Raw genomic sequence first — 17,073 nt, 5'->3', positions numbered from 1 at the left:
ATATGTGTGACCCTAGGAGAGTTATTGCCCCTCGATGTTCACAGGTGTACGATGTGGAGGTCTCCTCAGGTTCTGATGTTCTTTGGTCCCATATTGCAGCACACCTGTTTCAGCCAAGGTCTCTTAGATGATGCTGTCTCGGTCTTTTCACAGAGTGCCTACAGTGAGGGTGGGACCCCCAGGAAACTTTTTTCTAATCCAATGACTCCATTGGGATTATTGGCTGGGATAATTGAAGAGCATGAAGCAAGATCTTGCTGAGTCTCAGAAAGCAAACTAATACTTGAGGGGTTGGTCTAGTGTGTGACACAGTAGAAAGGAGATTAAATTTGTCTTCACAGGAGTTCAAATCTAACTCCCACAGAGTTCAGTATAAGTTAAGACAGGAAAGAATGGAGCAGAGAACAGCATTCACAACATAGAAGGACTTGTGGTATAATAGCCATGATGCTATTCACTGAATGGATTAGAATCTCTGATAAGTATTTACTGAAGTGGGGCAAGACAGAGTGGGTCTTGAGGACACAGTAATTGAACTAGATGGAATGAATTTGGAAGGCTATCTATAACTTTGACTTTGACTTTGACTTTGAAAAATTTACATAAATTCCTTGGACCTGAATTTCCACCACTGTAAAATGACAGGGTTGAATTAGTCTCTAATGGCCATCCTCTGACTAAATGATATGAACATTTTCCAGTCTTTTTTCTATGATAAAGGATATAGACTCAAAGGCTGTCTTTGCCCATATAATTCCTCAGACCTGGGTAGAATATATGCATATAAGTCCTTCCTCTCTCCACTCCCTCTTTGGGTAAGCCAGCCTTCCTTTGTTCATAGAAAACAAGTGAATTTATGAATATGATGAGAATAAAATTAAAGATATAAAAGGGAACTTGGTCTGTGAATTTAGGCACTAATGTTGAAGTCAAAGGCCCCCATAAGTGAACACAAAGATATAAGGAGTACAGAAAGTAGGAAAGAATGTACAGTGGGGATTTTATTTCAGGATCGGTAAGGGTATTTTTGGGTAGAGATTTTAATGCAGGAACTAGTAAGGTTCTTTGACCCTGGAACTGTAGAGGACAGAAACAAAGAAAGGCAGTACAGTGTAGTGAAAAGAGCAATGCATTTAGAGTTGAAAAGACTGATTCTAATATGAATAAATGGCTCTGTCCCTTACTACTTGTGTGACTTTGGTGGAAGGGTGTCAGTCTCTGCCTCAGTTTCCTCCTCTGTAAAATGCAATAGGCAGACAAAAATAAATTCTAAAGTCTTTCCAACTCTAAAATCCTGGGCCTAAGTGGACTTCTGTGATCTGTTAGACCCTGCCTCATTGTGATAAAAGCCAGCAGGGTCCCATGTGGGGTTTATTCTCACAGAGAAAGGCTGGCATTTGCTCAGCTATGAAATGTAGGCAAACATATAGCTGTCTGAGAATGCTCTCCATGGAGCTGAATCTGCTTGACTTTTTTTAGTTTAAAGGCCATCTTTGACAAGGTCTCTATTTATTCTTCAGATAGAACCAGAGGGCTCTAGAAGGGGCCTTCACACACCCACTTGAAAGTTAATTTTCTAACTGTATAAGGCATCATTTCTGTGTCATGAAGTAATTGCAGGACTGAGCCTTGAGCTTGGAGTTAGGAGAGCTCTGGGTTTGAATCTTGGATCCCTTATTCACTGCTTTGGGACTCAGGCTAAGTCATTTTATCTCCCTGAGAGTCAGTTTCCTTATCTATCAAACAGATAATAATAAGCGGGTTATCTATAGTTACAGGGGTTTTGTGTGAAAATCATTTTATCAGTCTTAAAATGCTACAAATATATAGCTGTTACTGTGTGATAGTATAGACATAGATGATATTCATATAGTAGTTGAAGCACTTTGAGAGAGAGGGTTAGCAATGGATAGAGAGTTTGCTTTGGAATCAGGAAAAGATCCAGGTTTAAGTGTCACCTTTGGTGGTACTGGCTGCTATTATATGGTAACATAATAATAGCTCATATGTGAGACTCAGAAGGCAAATAAAACACTTTTTATGATTTAATTCTTATAACAATTCTACAGGGGAGATATAGTTATCTCCATTTTACAGAAGAGGAAATTGAAAGGTTAAGTGACTGGTTGTGTATCACATAGCTAATAAATGTCAAAGTAGTGTTTTAATCCAGGTTTCTTCTGATTCTAGCATTCTTTTCTCATCTGGGGACCATGGCTCAAAGGTACCCAGATAAGAAGATGAAGATCTTAAAAACCTGCAAAAGGAAAGCTATTTCTTGTTTTGGAACTCTTTTCTCCCTAATCCATTCTGTCTCTTTCTCTGCCTCTCTGTCTGTTTGTCTGTCTCTCTGTTTCTGTGGATGTGTCTCTCTCTGTCTCTCCTCTTTTTCTATCATTTATTCTGATTCTCTCTCTTAATCTCCTTCTCGGTCCCTTTCTTCCTCCCCCTCTCTTTTTCTCTGTCTCACTTCTTCCCTCCTTAATCCCCACTTTTTAATCTTTTTGTCTTTTCTCTCATTCTCTTTTTCTTGTTTCTTTTTTTCTGTTTCTATCTTCCTTCTTTTCTTTCCTCTCTCCCTTCTCCCTCTCTCTCTCCCTCCCCCTCTCTTCCTTTGCCATTCTCTCTTCTCTCTTTCATTTCTCTTTCTCCTTCCCTCTCCCCTCCACTTCCCTCCTTCCCTTCCTTCCTCCTCTCTCTCTCTCTCTCTCTCTCTCTCTGACAATTGGCCTCTGAGGTCTCTTCTAGCTCTATATCTGTGATCCTACGAGCCCAGAATTTGGCTGTCATTGAATAGTGCTCCAAGAGCAAGAATGAGAAAATCAATATACATTATGACTGCAACAATGTAAATGGAAAGAACAAGAATAAACTTGAATAAACTTGTTTGTCTAATTATGACATAACCAAGCTCAGCCTTGGAGAAGAGTTGAGAAATTGGATCATGCTTTCATCTTTGCAGAGGTGGGGGAATATGGATGTGGAAAGCGGCATATGCTATCAGATACTTTTAATATATCACTAGATCTCCCTCTCACCTGAACTGTTATTTTTCTTTTAAAATATTTGTTACAGGAAAAAGAGAGGCAACATGGTATGGTGGATACAAAGCTGGTCTTGGAGTTGGGAAGTCCTAAGTTAAACTCAACTTTTACTACAGGTAAGTCGATTGAGCTCTTAGTGTTCTGGGCAACTTTCTAAGACTAAGAAGTACCGAGAAATTTTTGCCTTGTGTTGAGAAGGGAGCTTCCTCATCTGGGAAATCCCTATAATCACTGAAATCACAGTCCCTGCTCCTATTACAGGAGATGGCTCACTGGGAAGGGTAGGGAAGACGGACAGATTCAGAGATGAAGAGGATGTAAAAAAAATGGAAATAAAATAAGATTTTTTTTTAAAAAAAAAGAAAAATCTGTTCCATTTACCAGGTTGCTTGGCAAGCACAGACTTAAGTTCAGATGGAAAAGAACTAGTTTTTTAGAGTCTGTCTCCTTTGAAAATTATGTCTTGCATGGCACCAGGCTTTCCTTTTTCTCTGTCTCCAGCTGCTCCATCACTATCTTTACATTGTCATGATAATAGTCTGGACCACAACAGAAATACTCCATGAACTTATAACAAAAGCAAATTCTCTCTCTCTTTTTAATTGCAAAAGCCATAAATAAGTTTTTTAAAAACACCCTAACATTGATAATACGAGATAAAAGTGATGGAGAAGGAGTTAGGGAATTGCAAGACTAAAGGGTGTGCTAGCAGGGCCACCAGAACATCAGTTTTGCACCCCTGTATACTGTTTTTAAGCTGCTATAGGGCTGAGATTTGTTAACTCTGGCTTTGTTAACCGGAGCTATTCAGTTCTCAAGTCTGACCTATGGTAAGACATGGTAGACTTACTTGGCACCCTGTTAATGGCTCTGAGTGGCCGGAGAACGCGAACAGTCCGGATGGCAGAAAGGCTGACGTTGTGTCCGTCCAGAGAATACTCCATCATGCTGGAAAGAAAGAGACAAAGAGAGATCAGCTCAAACTAGAAGATATAGGCAGAAGTCACAAAATCTCTGAGTAGACACAGCCCCCACAGTTCTAGTTCTATGGCAAATCAGTGCTGGACAGTGGTACAGGGTAAAATTGAAGAGGTGGATGGCTTTCAAGTGATTAGGACCTTAAATACTAGGCTGAGTAGTATGGACATTATCCTTCAGTCCATGGGAAACCAGGATAGATACTTGGGCTTGACAATGAAATGATGAAAGTGGTGTTTTAAATAACAATTTTGTAATACATATTAGGTGCAAAATGAATTATATACAGAAGAGAATGAAGGCGGGTGACTGGTTAAGAGGCAACATGTTCAGGTAATGGGAAGAGGAGGAAATAAGAGTATGATAGTGGAAACAGTAAGGAGGAAAAAGTCATATTTATTTAAGTCAAGATCCAGGAAAGGGTATTTGCCAATTTGGCTACAAATAAAGAGATTTAAGGAAAAATCTAATCAAGGCCTCTAAGTATGCTCCAGAACTTCTCAATATTTTTGAGCTTTTTAAGTATAGGGCATCTAGATGACTCAGTAGAGGGAGAGAGACGTAAACTTCTTGTGGAGAATTCTCTCTATTTGTATCTCTAATATTAAGCACAGTGCTTGGTATATAGCAGATACTTAATACTACTTGCTGATGGACCAGTTGATCCAGGGTTCTGAAAGTTTCTTGGCCCTCTGGGGAAGGAATAAGGTTGAAACACAGGCAGGGAGATTAGCAATGTGCATTAGCCCACAGTGCAACCTGGTGATATTACTAGGAAGCTTGGTATAATCTACTCATGACCCTAAGCATGACTACACTGATATAGCAGTATTATTCAAAGGTGGGAAAGATAAATGCTTCAATAGAAACAGTAACAACCACCACTACTACCACAAAACAAAAGCAAAAATACTTGGTTGTAAACAATCAACTGCTTGAATCAACTTCTGATCCCATGTGAACTTCTCTGATTCTGCCATTATTCTTGTATGATAATGACCTGTTTCCCTTTTGTCTTGGCTCCTTGGATCTTGTTTACAACCCATTGCCTCCCAATTTGGAACCATACTCCATGTTTCCTTGCTGAGCTCCATCCTTGTACTTATTTAGGAATTTCTTCAATCACTGGAACACATAAATCCTTCCAATTCCTCCAACTGAATATTGCATTTCACAGAATTGAAATCTGTGAATTCACAGAATTCCAGATGATTTGGGCTAATTCTCTCATATTGTAAAGAAGGAAACTGGAGGGAATTCAACATGTTAAAAGTCATACAGATCTTGGAAGTAATACCAAAGTTTCTTGTTATCTCCCTACCCGTACCCTGGACAAGCTTAGATCCCTCTCCCAACAACAGATGCCCAGAGAAGGAACCCTTGAGGAGCAAGCCATTGGTAGACTGCAGAAGAATGTGTTGTTTTCCCATCTCCATCTCTGATTATCCAGCTCTGTCTCCCATCTTTTGGCTTAGTACCTAGACCAAGGGCAGATATTCTGAGCCTCTGTCCAAACCCTGGGACCATTTGGGCGGTGCTTATGCTAAACCTATATATAGTTCTCCAGCCTGGCTTTCATACCTGAGTCTTGATAAATGAAGAACAAGACCCCAAGAGGTTTCTGAATTTTTTATTTGGTCTGGCTATTCCTGATATCTAGTGTCAGAACCCCCATTTCCTGATTTTGGTCTTAACTTTAGGATGCTGCCCTGTGGCTCATGACCTCAGTCTAATCAGTCACTGCTCCTATTATTCCTAACTGAACTCTGGCAGCTGATCTTGGGAACTTCATGGTCCTGACAGGGACAATGGTTCTACGAATACCTATTTGTTCCTGGTATCCCTCCAGCAGAGCAGGATGAAAACATCAGAACAAGGTGTGATTCCTAATTCATTAACCACCTGCAGGATCTGGACTTTCTTTCCTTTTATTGGCTCTGCAAGGACTTTTTCTGGTCCTTAGTCATCTGGGAGAGAGATCAGACTTATTCTGCCTTATCCCAGAGGGCAGAGCAGGGAGCAAGGCTAGAAATGATCTTCTGGAGGAGAAGCCTCCTCCAAGACTCTGCGGCTGGCTTAGGAGGGCACAGCATCATGACAACTCAAAACCCAAAGGATGAATCATCCTCAGGGACTCTTTAAGGAAAACTAACTCCCAGCTGGCCTGTTCTAATCTGCAGAGATGCCCAACTGCAGTCCTGGCATCCTTAATGGATACATCTCATAAGACATAGAAATGTGCCAAGTGAGTAAATGTTCCCATTTTGGGAACCTTCGAAGGTGTGTGTTACTGAGAGAGATTCCCTCTAATTGGATGGATTTACTGGAGCCAGTCCAGGCATACATAGCACTAACACATATCTTCTCTTCTGAGGATGACATCGTTAGAGTTGAGGCTGCCAGCATGGAACACCGAGCCCATGCATAGAAAATAGTGACTGAGAAGCCTAAAGAGAACTGAAATCCTTACTAAGTGACATGCATTAATTACAGTGATAAGTCATAGACCAAAAGCTCAGCTGTCAGGGTGTTATCCTGTGGATTGGGCTGTGGATGCACATGCTTTCTGCAGTGACCCCCATTGCAGAGCCCACTGCAGTCCTGGATGTGTGATAGAATCTAGAATTTTAGAACTGGAAGGACCTTTAGAACAGAGAACAATGACTTTATAAAAGAGTTAAAGGGGGCTTTGGAACAAACATAGAGCAGAGAATATCAGAACCCAATAATGTCCTTAGAAAAGGACACAGGATGATAGAACTGGAAGGACTTTTAGAAAATAGAACACGGGATGTTAGCTCTGGAAGGGTTCTTAAAACAAAGAACAAAGAATGCAGAACGAGAAGGTATATTAGAGATCATTTAGTCTAAAATTTATGTTTTGCGTCCCCTTAGAGGCTGCCAGCTGGGATAGAGGTTAGAGTGCTGGACTTGGAGTCAGAAAGACCTGAATTTTGAATCCTGCCTTAGAAAACAACTGTATGATGTTAAATAAGTCACTTAATTTCTGATACTCTTAGTTTCTTCAGCTGTAAAATGGGGATAACAACTGAATATAATACATGGATTCATGTGAGTAGTAATGACACAATATATATTATATAAAACAATTTAAAAACTTAAAAGATTATTGTTTGTGACGATTAGTAATGAAAATAGCTAAAATTTATATAGTGCTTGCTATATGCCAGGTACTCTGCTAAGTACATTACAATTATTATTGCATTTCTCATGACAACAATGGAAGATAGGTACTGTTATTCTCATTTTACAACTGTAGAACCTAAACAATGCTTTATCCTCTGCCCACCTACCTTCAGGGAAGGAATAGATAATATTACCACCTCTTTTTCCTCCCACAATATAGCCCCAAATTTGCTTTTACTCATCCATATTATTTTTGTGATAGCAAGTTATGTTAGCATCCTAGCTTTTCAAACCTGGGAGGGATCTTTGGCATCAGCTGGCCTAACTTTCCTAGTCTGTAAATAAATAACTAAAAATAATCCTGAGAATTGATCACTCATTCCCTCTTCAGTTTGAATAATTCTGGAGAAAGTGAATTTACCACAACCCAAAGTGACCTCCTCTATCCCTGATGAGCACTCAGTGTTAGGGAGGTCTTCCTCAGCCAAAATCAGTGTCCTTTGTAATTTCTGCCTGCTACTCCAAATCCTTTTCCCTGGGGTCAAGTGGAGTCAATCTAATCTTTCATTTCATCTTTGGTGATTTTTCATATACTTGCTTAGAACTATCATAATCCCTTTCCATTTTCTTTCTCCAGGTTAAACATGCTTTCCATTTCCTTCCTAATTCTTGTCATTCTTTGGCTATTAGTTTCCTTATCTGTAAATGGAGATCATATTACTTATACCACAACGTAAGAGCACTTATTAAATAAAATGACACAGTCGTATTCCTGAGTAGTTAGTGGTGCCTTAATGCACAAAGCACTAGGCTTGGAGTCAGGTAGGCTCATCTTACTGTGTTCAAATCTGACCTCAGACACTTACTAGTTGTGTGACCCTTGGCAAGTCACTTAACCTATTTGCCTCAGTTTCCTCATTTGTAAAATGGGCTAGAGAAGGAAATGGCAAACCACTCCAGTATCTTTACCAAAACCCAAATGGGAAGCTAAGTGCAGGGAATAGAGCACTGGCATGGAGTCAGGAAATTCAAATCTGGCATCAGATATTTATTATCTGTGTAACCCTGGCTAAGTCACTTAACCCCAATTACTTCTAAAAAAAGGAAATTTTAAAAAGAAAACCCTAAATGGGATCACAGAGATTTAGAAATGACTAAAAAATGAATGAATAACAAAAACAAACTGTTCCTATTAACATGAAGATGTAACTTTAGGGTGTATTAGCCACTATACATTGGGGTGCTGTGTAGGCTTTTGGGCTCAAAACAATATAGTTTATAAATGACTTCCATGTGGGCAGAGCCAACTGGTCCTGCAGGCAATCTTAAGGTCTTTCCCATGCATAGTCTAAGATAGCAACCCAGCCAGCATCCCTGAGGCAGAGGATGAGATGAGTCTGTGCTATGGATTTGCTGGTAGACCATTTCCCTCTCTTCTTTGTGTTCCCGGTGGACATGGGCCATGGATTAAAATTTCTGCTGTTTAGGCAGAAGCAATTTGCTGCAAGAAAATCCTATGACCATCTGTTGCAGTAGCTCACAGTTGTAGCTTGGTTTGTTGTTGTTGTTTTTTTTTTTTTTTTTTGCTTAATGCTTTCCTCCCTCCATAACTCTGTTATTAGTATAATCAACTCACTTAGGAAGGCTGGGCCAGGGATGGACAGTGTATATTTGATCCTCATTCTGTGGCTTATTGGAGTGCCCGGAATAATTCCAATGTATCTCTAGTTCCAGATGGAGGAGAAAGAGACTATACTGGACCTCAAGCTACTGTGACTTCCATTCTCCCAGAAGGTTAGAAAGAGCTTCCCAAAGTCTTTTGGCAAAGAAGTCATCCCATGGTACTCTGACTGTCCAAAGAAAAGAGCAGGTAAACCTGGAGAGACAATAAGGTTTCTGGAACCCAAACTGATGGGAAAGGCCAGTAAATAGTAAAAACACCATGTTAATTCTAGGAAGGACTCTAGAGATTAGCTGCTCTCACCCCTTTGTTTCGTGTCCCATCTTATCTCCTTATTAGGTTAAGCTCCTCGAGTGGCAGGCAAGGGTTAGCTAGATAATACTTATCTGCCTCCCAGACTCTTGGGGACAGCACAGACCTATACCCAGTTGGTACTCATGGAATGTTTGTTGAAAAAAATGGATTAAAAAAAAAGCAAAACAAGAGAAGTTACTCTCTCCTTTTGGCTCAGTTCTCTTTTCTATTTCACAGAGACTTTTGCCCAGATGAAGAGCAATTTATATGGAATTAATTTCTTTGACCAAATCTTTCTTGGGCTAGCATTTGTAGAGTCATTTTTCAGTCATGCCCGGCTCTTTGTGATCTTTTGGGGGTTTTCTTAACAAAGACAATGGAGTGATTTTCTGTTTCCTTTTCCAGTACATTGTACAGAAGAGGAAACTGAGGCAAACAGGATTAAATGACTTAACCCATGGTTGCACAACTAGTTAGTGTCTGCAGCTGTGTCTGGACTCAGGAAGATGAGTCTTCCTGATTCCAGTTCAGGCTGCTCCTGACACCTGTTAGCTTCCAGGAAAACTGCCAAATATGATTCTGAATGGATAATAGGTGTGTGACTCAGTTTCCCTACTGTGTGTGCATCTATATATGTTTATGGTAATGTGTCTGCTTGCATGTCTATAATGATTACTTATGTAAGTGCATAGGTGAAAGGATGTGAGTGGATATGGGTCCAAGTTTGTTTGTACATGTGCTCATAGTAGCATAAGCTCCTTGACAGTAGAGATCATCTCTCTTTTTGTCTTTCTATTCCTTCAACATATAACAGTGGCACATAGTGGGCACTCAACAAATGATCATTTAATGGATGGATTTATTCCAGCTCCCACGAGATCTATGAGTTTTGGTTACTAACCCAGCCATGACGATGAAGAAGTCTAGACGATTCCATGTGTCTCCCAGGTAACACTTCTGGCCGAAGATCCCCAAGGCAACCATCTTGATGACCATTTCCACAGCAAAGAAGGCAAAGATGAAGTCATCAAATGCCTAAATTGGTAAAGGAAAAGAAGAGACCAATGTGAGTAACCTCCTCTTTTTACTGTGACAGAGGAGCATATATTCCTACACATATAGTTCCTACAATCATTTTATGTTTGGACCAAGATTGAAGGACTGTCTATGGAAAATTTTGTTTGACTTTATTATGGGACCCTCCTTTCTCTCTGTCCTCCCCTTATGTATCCCATTTCATATTTTGGGTCTATTAAAAAGATGCCAATTAATTTGACTATTTATTAAACACATGTGTGATAATTGTGCTAATTTATTAAAATTAATGCACATGATTGATGAAGAAAAGTCACATTGGGACCCAATTGCCATACCCTAGTATCTTTTGTATGGTCTCAGAGTCTATAGCTGTTTGTCTCTCTGTTTACAAGTGCTTCAGATAAGAATGGAAATTGTTTTTAAAGCTCAACTTAGTAGATTACATCATGGGGGTGGGAAGCTCTCTGAAAGAGTGCTTAGGGATCTGAGGTCATGGAATCATAGGATTTGGAATTGAGAGAGGTTACTATAACCTTTTTATCATATAGATGAGGAAATGAGACCATAGAAGGGAATAATTTACCCAATGTTGCCTAGTTACAACTAGCAAAGTCTAAAATTTGAATCTGGGTCCCTTAAGCCCCATTCTTTTCACTAGACCCCCATCCTACCTCCAGGATATTGCAGCGCTCTGATTGGCATTCCACATCCTCACAGGGCTGGAACATGCCCAAAGTCACGCAGTTCAGAAGGATGACCAGCATGCTAACATGCTCGAACCAGGTACAGGTCAAAGTTAAGGAGAACAATAGTTGGAAACAGACCAAGTAATTATGACATTCTGTACCTAAGCCCAGATGAAAACAAGGAAGAAAAGATGTAGGAAGTATTTGAACCCAGGGTCAGTCCTAGATCCAGATAATGAATGTGGCTGTTTATATTGCATGAAGATATGGAAAGACATTCCTGCCAATCAATAAGGTTCATCACATCATCATCATCATCATCATCATCATCATCATCATCATCATCATCACCACCACCACCACCACCACCACCATTTCTTTAACACTTTAAGATATGCAAAGCACTTTAAATATAATATAATAAATAAATATAATAATATAACAATAGTGAGCACTTATATAGCACCCACTATTTGCTAGACAATATGATAAGTATTTAACACTTATTTCATTTGATCCTTACAACAATCCAGACAGGCAGGTGCTATTATTCTTCCCATTTTACAATTGAGGAAACTGAGGCAAACAAAAGGTAGGTTACTTGCCCAGTGTCACACAGTTACTAAGTTAGATTTGAATGCAAGTCTTCTCTACTTCAGGTCTAGTTGTCTTTCCATTGGATCACTTCCTATCAATTCTTCAAGATTTGGCTCAAAGGAAGTCAAAAGTAATCTTTCTCTCACCTTTTTTTTTTTTTTTTTTAAATCATCTTTCATTCATTTTCCTTGCTCTGGAATGTATGATTTCTCCACATCCAGCCTTTTAGCATCATTAGTTTCCTTGAAAGCTCAATTTATGCATTATCTTCTACACAGGTTTTTCCTGAACCCCACCAATCTCTACACACAATCTCCTGTATCTATTTTATATCAATTTATATGTACAAGTTGTCTTCTTTGATAGAATGTAAGCTTGTGGAGGTCAGGGAGAACTTTTTTATTTTTGTGTCTTCCCTATCTCATCATCACAGAATAAGATTACCTGATCCCATAGCACAAGGGATCATGTTCTGACTTGTATTAGCATAGTAGCAATTCACATTTCCATGGCACATTATGGCTTTACAAACAAATCAATTTATCTCACAACTTATCCTCTAGGGAATGCAGTGCAAATATGACTAGCCCTGTTTTACAGATGAGTAAACTGAGGCTCAGAAACTCTAAATAAAGGACTGGTCTCTTATCACACATTCAATTTCCATAGTTCTTTTTCTGGATGAAGATGGCATTTTATATCCAAAGTTTATTGAGATTGTCATGGATGGATATATATTTTTAATGGTTTATTATTAACAATATCAAGCCACTAAGGATAAGGAAAAAATAGAGATCTAGGGTTGGAGTCAATAAAATTGAATTCAGATCTGGCCTCATATACTACATACACAAAGAATGTGATCCTGGGTTAGTTACTTAACCTTTATTTGTCTCACTTCCTCATCTGTAAAATGGGGGCACACTGGAGAAAGAAATCGTAAACCACTCCAGTATTTTTGCCAAAAAAACTCCATTTAAAGTTAAACATGGCTGAACAACAATGCATTGTTGGTGGAGTTGTGAACTCATCCAATTATTTGGAGAACAATCTGGAACTATGCAAAGGACTATAAAACAGTTCATATCTTTTGACCCAATAATATCACTGCTAGGTCTGTACCCCCAAAAGATTAAAAAAAAGTAAAAGGACTCATATATACAAAAATATTTATAGCAGCTCTTTTCATGGGAGGAAAGCATTGGAAATTGAGGGGATGCCCATAAATTGGGAAATGGCTAAACAAGTTGTTGTATATGATTGTGATGAAATACTACGTGCGATAAGAAATGATGTAGGGGTTCAGAAAATCCTGAGAAGACCTGTATGAAGTGATGTAAGTAAAGTGAGCAGGAGAATGCTGTGTGCAGAAATAGCATATAATTATGATCAATTGTGAAAGGCTTAGCTAATTACATCAATGCCATGATGTAAGACAATTCTGAAGAACTCATGATGAGAAATGCACTCTATCCCCAGCTATAGAACTGATGAACTCAGAGTGCAAACAAGTATATATTTTTCACAATTTCACATGTATAATTATTGAAATCGTATTGTTTGCCTTCTCAGTAGGTGAGGGAGAGATGAGGAAAGAAGAACTGAACTGAACTGAAAGTTGAAAAAAAAAACTAAAATAAATATTTTTACAGCCAGTGTTTCTGATAAAGGTTTGATTTCTAAAATATATAAAAATGGTGTCAAATTTATAAGAATACAAGCCATTCCCCAATTGATAAATAGTCAAATGATACGAACAAATAGATGATGACATTAAAGCCATCTACAGTCATATAAAAATGCTCCAAATTATTATTGATTACAGAAATGCAAATTAAAACAACTCTGAAGTATTACTTCATATCTCTTATATTGATTAAATGACAGGAAAAGATAATGACAAATGTTGGGGATGCGGGAAAATTGCTTATTTTCTTTGTTGGTACATTGTTGGTGGAGTTGTGAAATGATTCAACCATTCTGGAGAGCTGTAACTATGCCCAAAGGGCTATCAAAGTAGGCATGCCCTTTGACTCAGCAGTGTTACTATTGGGTCTGTATTCCAAAGAAATCATAAAGGAGAGAAAAGTACCCACATATGCAAAATGTTTATAGCACCTCTTTCGTAGTAGCAAAGAATTGGAAAATGAGTAGATGTCCATCAATTGGGAAATGTCTGAATAAATTGTAGTATATGAAGGTAATGGAGTACTATATTTCTATAAAAAATGATGAACAAGCTGATTTTAGAAAGACCTGGAAAGATTTACATGAATTGATGCAGAGTGAAACAAGTAGAACCAGGAATATGTTGTACACAGTAACAGCAAGATTGTGCCATGATCTGGGTAAGTTATTTATTATTACTTGCTTTTTTTTCAGTGGTTCAATAATACAGGGCAACCTAATAAATTTTGGATAGAAAATGCCATCTGCATCCAGAAAGAGAACTATGGAGATTGAATATAAATCAACACATGCTATGTTCACTTCTTTTTTGCTTTTTTTTCTCTTGTGGTTTTTCCCTTTTGTTCTGATTTTTCTTTCCCAACATGATTCGTAAAGAAATATATATTAAAAAGTTAATATATATGTATAACCAAAAAATAAAACAATAAAAAAATTTAAAAATAATAATTTTGAAAAAAAATCATTAAGCAGCAATACACCTAATTAAATATACTTTGCCACATTTAAACAAAGTCCATATAATGCTAGATGTGTCCTGCCTCTGATAAATGTACTGCCTGGGCTGTGAAACTCTGGCCAAATCACATAACTTCTCAATACTCTTAATTAACTAAGATATTAAGCTGAAAAATTAAAAGGTGACACTGCACTGGTAAAAGAAGGTTTGTTACCTGGCAGTCCCTTATATTAATGAAATCATATCTAGTCCCTTTCTTTGACCTTCTCTCATAAAATGTTATTATAGAAATTTCTAAGTTACTCTCTCCAAGCCCTAGTTCACAATATTTGCTTATCCATTCACCTTCATTTATTTTAGCTCTTAAAAGGTCACTTAGCATGTGCTCTTTTCTGGTTTTATTATTATTATATTTTTACTTTTCTTATTTCATCAAGGTTTTTCCAGAATTCTTTATATTAATTATATTTGTCTTTCTTAATTGCATTATAGTATTCTATTCTATTAATGTACTGCAGCATAATTTATTTATATATTCTCCTATTGTTGGACCTTTAGGTTGTTTTCAATATTTTTTTCTTTTTCTTCTTTGCAATCACAAATAATGTTGCTATAAAAATCTATGAATAGATGGCATTTTTTTGTTTGTTTTTGATAACACTTGAAAGGGTATATTCCCAACAATGGGATTGTTGTGTCAAAGGGTATGATTATATTTGTAACTTTTACTTCATGCCGCCAGATTGCTCTCCAAACAAAGTCTATAAGTTTTTTTCCCGTGAATATTTTTATGAGATCATTCATTGCTTTATTATTATTCATGCTGGCTGTCTTTCTTCCCCACCCCCATTCTTTCCTACAATTTACTTCTTGGGCATTTGTTACATGAGGGATCATTTCTTTCTTTGTCTTTGCATCCCTAATGCCTAGCACAGTGTTTGGCATGTATTGGGTTTAATAAATGATTGTTGGTTGATTGATAAACTAATCAAGAGCTGGAAGGGAATGTAGATACTGAGTAATACAACTCCTTCATTTTAGAAAGCACATAATCAATCAATCAGCAAGCGTTTATTAAGCATCTCTCATGTGCCAGGCACTGTGCTAGATGCTGGAGTTACAAAGACAGAAAAATATAGGAAAAACATGAAGATTTAAAAAGAAAATGACTTGCTCATGGACTGAAAGGATGACTAGGAGCCAGTTTTTTTTTTTTAATGAAATATCAGACAAAGGATATCCTGGGAATTGTGGATAAATGTGTAGTTCTGCACCAGCCTAGGCTCTCTGCAGTACAGACTAGAAAATATCTCCCCCTTTCAATTATCTGGGTAACCATGGCAACTAAGGACAAATAAGGTGTGCTTTTCTTGTAAGCTAATTAAATACCAAATGATTATGTGAAATATGAGTCAATTGCTATTTATCATCCAGCAAAATCTCAGCATATGCATATATATACACATATTTTTACTCAATAGTATTTTATTTTTCCAAATACATGCAAAGAGTTTTTAACATTCTTCTTCTAATTTTTTCTCCCTCCCTTTCTCCACTCTTCCCCAAGAAGCAAGCAATTCTATATTAATTAAATGTGTGCAATTCTTCTAAACATATTTCCATATTTGTCATTCAGCCTATATTTTCAATCACACATCAGCTAATCAATCATCGTTTAATATGGTATGGAGTTCAACTTCCTACTCTTCATGAGAATCCTTCTCAAAGTTCTTAGTTCTGTGCCCTGGATGTCCCTTGGTGACCTCACACCCCCTAAAAGGGCAAGGGTAGAAGCCAGTTGATGTCTCAGGAAGAATTTTATCCAGGTTTCTCTTGGGTTAATTGGATGGCTGACATCTCCCTGTCAGGTGCCCCTCTGGGGCACAGGTGTACTCTAATAATACCGAGAAGAAGCATCTCTAGTTGAAAGTCACAGATTGTCACACATTCTTTGTATTTGTTGAACCTAGACATATGGGAACTTAGGGTCCCCCTGAATTGAATAATAGAAGGAGTCCTAGGCTGGCTCTTAGGATGACTGGGTTACAGTCCTGATTCTGCAACTAATTGTTTGTATGAACCTTGGTAATTCATTGTATCTTTGCATATTTGTTTTATCTCTAAATAAGCAAGTAAGTAGCACAGTGAACAGTGTTGGACTTGGAGAGAAGAACTGAGTTCAAATTTGGCCTTAGACATTTATTAGTTATGAGACCCTGGGCAAGTCACTTAATTTCTTCCTGTATCCATTTCCTCATTTATAAAATAGGAATAATAACAGTACCTGCCTCCTAAGGTTGTTGTGAAGATCAAATGAGATATTTGTAAAGTTCTTTGCAAATCTTATATGTGATGTCACTGCTACAGAGAACATTCAGGGGAATAATTTCCTTGAGCATATTGACACCTTTGCTTCAACTGGTATTCTTAGAATTGCCTAGAGCACTGAGGATAATTGACTTAATCGTCTCATAGCCAGTATGTATTAGTCAAGACTTAAATCTAGACTTTCTTAGATTTGAGACTGTCTCTATCTACTTCATCATACTACTCAGCCTTGTCTTGTTCACAGGATGTTTTCAGGATCAAGTGAGATCATGAGTGTAAAACTGATTTTTAAACTATAAAGCATGGAATCTATGAGATATCATTAGATCCAATTACAATCATTTGAGTGAGGGACATAGAACAGATTTCACTGTCTTTGGTGATAATACTTGAATAGGCTTCATAATGGAAATATTCCTTGAACATTGGCTCTTTTTTTTCTTTTTCTTCATTCGAATTTCTCATTTTGTCTCTACCTCCATGTCTCTGTGTTTGTCTTCCACTATGTTTCTCTATTGTTTTCTTTAGCTGCCTCTTCTCTCTGTCTTCCTCTCCTTCCATGTTCTTATCTCCTTTCCCTACTCCTTCCATCTCGATCCCTTAACTGACCATAGATTAGGCTGAAAATCACCT

General features: G+C 37.9%; 1 protein-coding gene across 1 annotated transcript in view; it reads right to left on the bottom strand.

Annotated features, from left to right (window-relative positions):
* Nucleotides 1-10,960, bottom strand: part of CACNA1H (calcium voltage-gated channel subunit alpha1 H) — a 146,049-nt gene extending 135,089 nt beyond the window's left edge. Inside the window, exons 1-3 of the mRNA XM_051969392.1 lie at nucleotides 10,854-10,960; nucleotides 10,046-10,179; nucleotides 3,895-3,992 (exon numbers count right to left, since the gene is read on the bottom strand). Of these exons, the coding sequence (XP_051825352.1) occupies nucleotides 3,895-3,992; nucleotides 10,046-10,179; nucleotides 10,854-10,946 (325 nt within the window). The 5' untranslated portion in view covers nucleotides 10,947-10,960. The remainder of the gene's footprint in view (nucleotides 1-3,894; nucleotides 3,993-10,045; nucleotides 10,180-10,853) is intronic.
* Between the last annotated feature and the right edge of the window lie 6,113 nt (nucleotides 10,961-17,073).

The sequence above is a fragment of the Antechinus flavipes genome, chromosome 1 (genome assembly GCF_016432865.1).
Source record: "Antechinus flavipes isolate AdamAnt ecotype Samford, QLD, Australia chromosome 1, AdamAnt_v2, whole genome shotgun sequence".
NCBI classification, from domain to species: Eukaryota; Metazoa; Chordata; class Mammalia; order Dasyuromorphia; family Dasyuridae; genus Antechinus; species Antechinus flavipes.
The sequence above is the reverse complement of the archived record's forward strand: the minus strand, read 5'-3'. Positions and strand labels throughout refer to the sequence as shown.